Here is a 3,332-nt window from a genome sequence, read left to right as displayed (position 1 = left end):
ATGGGCCTGTATACGATAAATAGGCTACATGAATAAAATGCGCATTTTTGGGTGATTGCTAAATAGTAAATAATCTTAACTTTAGTGAATTTTAGTTTGATATATTATTTAAAGGAAATCCAGTGCTTCATCACAGTGCAGGTATGTATTTTTGTTTTAATGTTGTTTGGGATGTGATTATTTATATTTACATGTTGTTGTTGTTGTTGTTGTTAGAATGCATTTATTTAAATAAATGCCTATTTTTAGGTTAGATCTTTATGAACGAGCACTAATTTATAAATGCATATTATATAATTATTTTCCTGTTTTTCTTCAGATGCGTGTAGAATTTCATAGGGTTATAGAAATATATATTTTTTATCCACCACTACAGTATTATTATTATTATTATTATTATTATTATTATTATTATTATTAAATATTTTTGGGATAGGTGTGCGTACCTGGTGAACACGTCTGGGTAGTGTGTCTTTTGGAAAGCCCTCTCCAGCTCCTCCAGCTGGTAGCTCGTGAACGTGGTCCTGTATCTCCTCTGCTTCCGCTTCAGCATGCCTTCCTCCGAGTCGCTGCCCGCAGACAAGCACACGCTGTCCTCTCCGTCCTTCACGTCTGCGTCGTTGCGCGGACTCGGCTCGTCCTTGGGCGACAGGCCATGCTCGGCTCCACACGCCTCCTCCTCCTCTTCCTCTTCCTCTTCCTCCTTCACCGCGTCCTCCTCGAACTTGAGCGCTCCGAGCTCGGCCAGCTCCGGGCTGCTGCGCGCCTCCTCCAGCCCGCTGAACGGCGCGTTCTCCCGGTACGACTTGCTCCGACTGATGCTGACCTGCGGCGCTTGGCTGATCTTCATGCCCTCGCAGCCGAGCTCGCCTTTCTCCCCGTGCTCCTGAAACACCCTGCTGGTGTCCAGGTATTTGCCCCCGGGGCCGTAGAGCCGGCGCAGTTTAGGCGGAAGGTGCATGTCCGAGTCAAACGAGAGCTCTTTGCTGGAAACTGAAACCAAAAGATATATATATATATATATATATATATATATATATATATATATATATATATATATATATATATATATATATATATAAACATAGGCCTAGATTTTTTTTATGTAAAGAGAGAGACAGAGCAATCCTGCATGTTTTTACTCATGTAGCAACCTCATTTTACCTCACATGTGCAAACTAGCTCATAGCTAACTCTGGTGCAAAGTATTTTCTCCATGTTTTCCCCCTATAAATAAAATGAACGAAATAATCATTTCACACACGGCTCTGAGAGATTCTTGGTATTTTCAGTACGAGCGTACCAAAAAAAAAAAAGCAATACGACTAAATATTTATAAAAACTTTTTTTTTTTATTAATCCAGCGAAACAAAACTAACCCATTTTTTATGTATGTATTTATTTATTTATTTATTTACACTGCAATTTATTTTCCCCAAAGGTTTATATCAAGAATTTTTAATATTTCTTGAGAAGGAAACAGTTTATATTATATAAAGGTTTGTTTTTCAGCTTCTACATAGCTACATCAAACAATACAAGAAATCCAGACCAACAGCTGGAGCCTAACCCATCTGAGATCTGTCTTTAATTTTTACAAATGTCTCTTTCTTTTAGAAATAAAAGCAGCACAAGCTGAATAAAGATAGGTTATATTTACATGTAGCCTACAAAACCCACATTCTTATATTAGCATGTACATTAGGCTAACACTAACGTTATCATTCTGCACTGTTTTCTGTCAGTGATGGCGTGTTTAACCATACACAGCTCCTGGAGTTCTGGAGTTTGGAAGTTTAACCAGGTCCGATCTCCTGGTCGTTTCTGTAAAGCCTTAACGTGTTTATGATGCAGTTATAACCCAGAAGAAGAAGAAAAAACAGCGCATAGGTGAGTGAGTATCGCGTTATAAAGGCTGGAAAAAGTCCACGAGATGATCACATTCAGTGATTGGATTGTTCTGGACTGTTCTGTCTGATCTCAAACAGGAGGATATTTTTAGTGGTTGTTCGGGTTCAGTCACAAGCACAACCTCTCGAACATCTCAAGGAACGCTGCTGCAAAGAGTTCCTGAAAGATTTTTTTTACTTCCGTTAGCGCATAATCTTTTCGAAGGTGTGTGTGTGAGTGTGTGAGAGAGAGTGTGTTGTACCTTCAGAAGGCTGCTCATGCTCCGGTCGCGCTGTTAAACTTTGCGAGCCCACCAGTCGGACTTTGCAGGGACTCCTCCGGCCCAGAATGCTCTCGATGCAGTAGGAGGAGAGGACAGTCGGAGATTTGCTTTTACACTCGTTTCTGTCTCGCGCATCTTCTTCGAACTGACTGCTCATTTTATCTCTCTCTGTATATTTCCTCTTCTTTTCCTCTTTTCCGACTTCTGCGTTCAGTGAAGTTTCAGCTTGTGTGAGTGGCTATAGACTCTCCCTGCGCCTGTAACCCGAGGTCTCTCTCTCTCTCTCTCTCTCTCTCTCTCTCGCTCTCTCGCTCTCCCCGTATGAGAGTGTGTGTGTGTGAGTGTGTGTGTGTGTGTGTAATGGTAAAGTGTGGTGGAGCTCCTCTCAGCGCTGCAGCTCCTCTCTCCATTCCGCCGCACTGACGTTGAGCGACAATCTGATTGGCTCCCGGGGGAGAAAAGGGGGATCTTTCAGTTTTCTCATTAAAGTTCACCGGCCTGAGAGACACACATTAGTCCAATAAAGCCGACAGTTTTATTCACAGTTCAATTACATCAAACCAGCAGCACTTATACCCCGGATCTAAAAAGCACAACATGTTCTTTGTGGCTACAAATATATAAATATATATTATAAGATCACATGGCGGATCTTTTTGTTATTTATGAGCACAATTAAATCTGTATGCAGTGTAATTCATTCATATTTCTATTTATTTTTATTAATTGAAGTAATTCAATATATAATAAGGAGAGATTTCAAATAATAAATAATAACCTATATCAATCATTATTTGTAATAATAGTAAAACAATGTCTTCATGTATAGAATTATAGGATCTAACATTACAATTATATTATGAAAAGATTTATTTATTTTAGATCATCATAAACATCTCAACAAAAAAAACCCACATCTATTATTGTAATTATTATTTTTTTTTTGAAGATTTAATTTATTTCACGATAGTAATAACAATAATCATAATTATAAGTATTACTATTATTGTTATATGTAGTGGACAAAAAAGTATTATTAATTTTTTTTTTTGCAGTGTAAAAATAAATATATATAACAGCATATGTATATATATGTATGTATGTATATATATAATATATATGTGTATATATATATATATGTGTATATATATATATATGT

The 3,332-nt window shown here is 37.8% G+C and overlaps 1 protein-coding gene across 1 annotated transcript in view; it reads right to left on the bottom strand.

Annotated features, from left to right (window-relative positions):
- arxa (aristaless related homeobox a) overlaps window positions 1–2,810 on the bottom strand; it is a 6,564-nt gene extending 3,754 nt beyond the window's left edge. Inside the window, exons 1-2 of the mRNA XM_053612064.1 lie at window positions 2,153–2,810; window positions 447–993 (exon numbers count right to left, since the gene is read on the bottom strand). Coding sequence (XP_053468039.1) covers window positions 447–993; window positions 2,153–2,330 — 725 coding nt within the window. The 5' untranslated portion in view covers window positions 2,331–2,810. The remainder of the gene's footprint in view (window positions 1–446; window positions 994–2,152) is intronic.
- Between the last annotated feature and the right edge of the window lie 522 nt (window positions 2,811–3,332).

The sequence above is a fragment of the Ictalurus furcatus genome, chromosome 23, assembly GCF_023375685.1.
Source record: "Ictalurus furcatus strain D&B chromosome 23, Billie_1.0, whole genome shotgun sequence".
Lineage (NCBI taxonomy): Eukaryota > Metazoa > Chordata > Actinopteri > Siluriformes > Ictaluridae > Ictalurus > Ictalurus furcatus.
The sequence above is the reverse complement of the archived record's forward strand: the minus strand, read 5'-3'. Positions and strand labels throughout refer to the sequence as shown.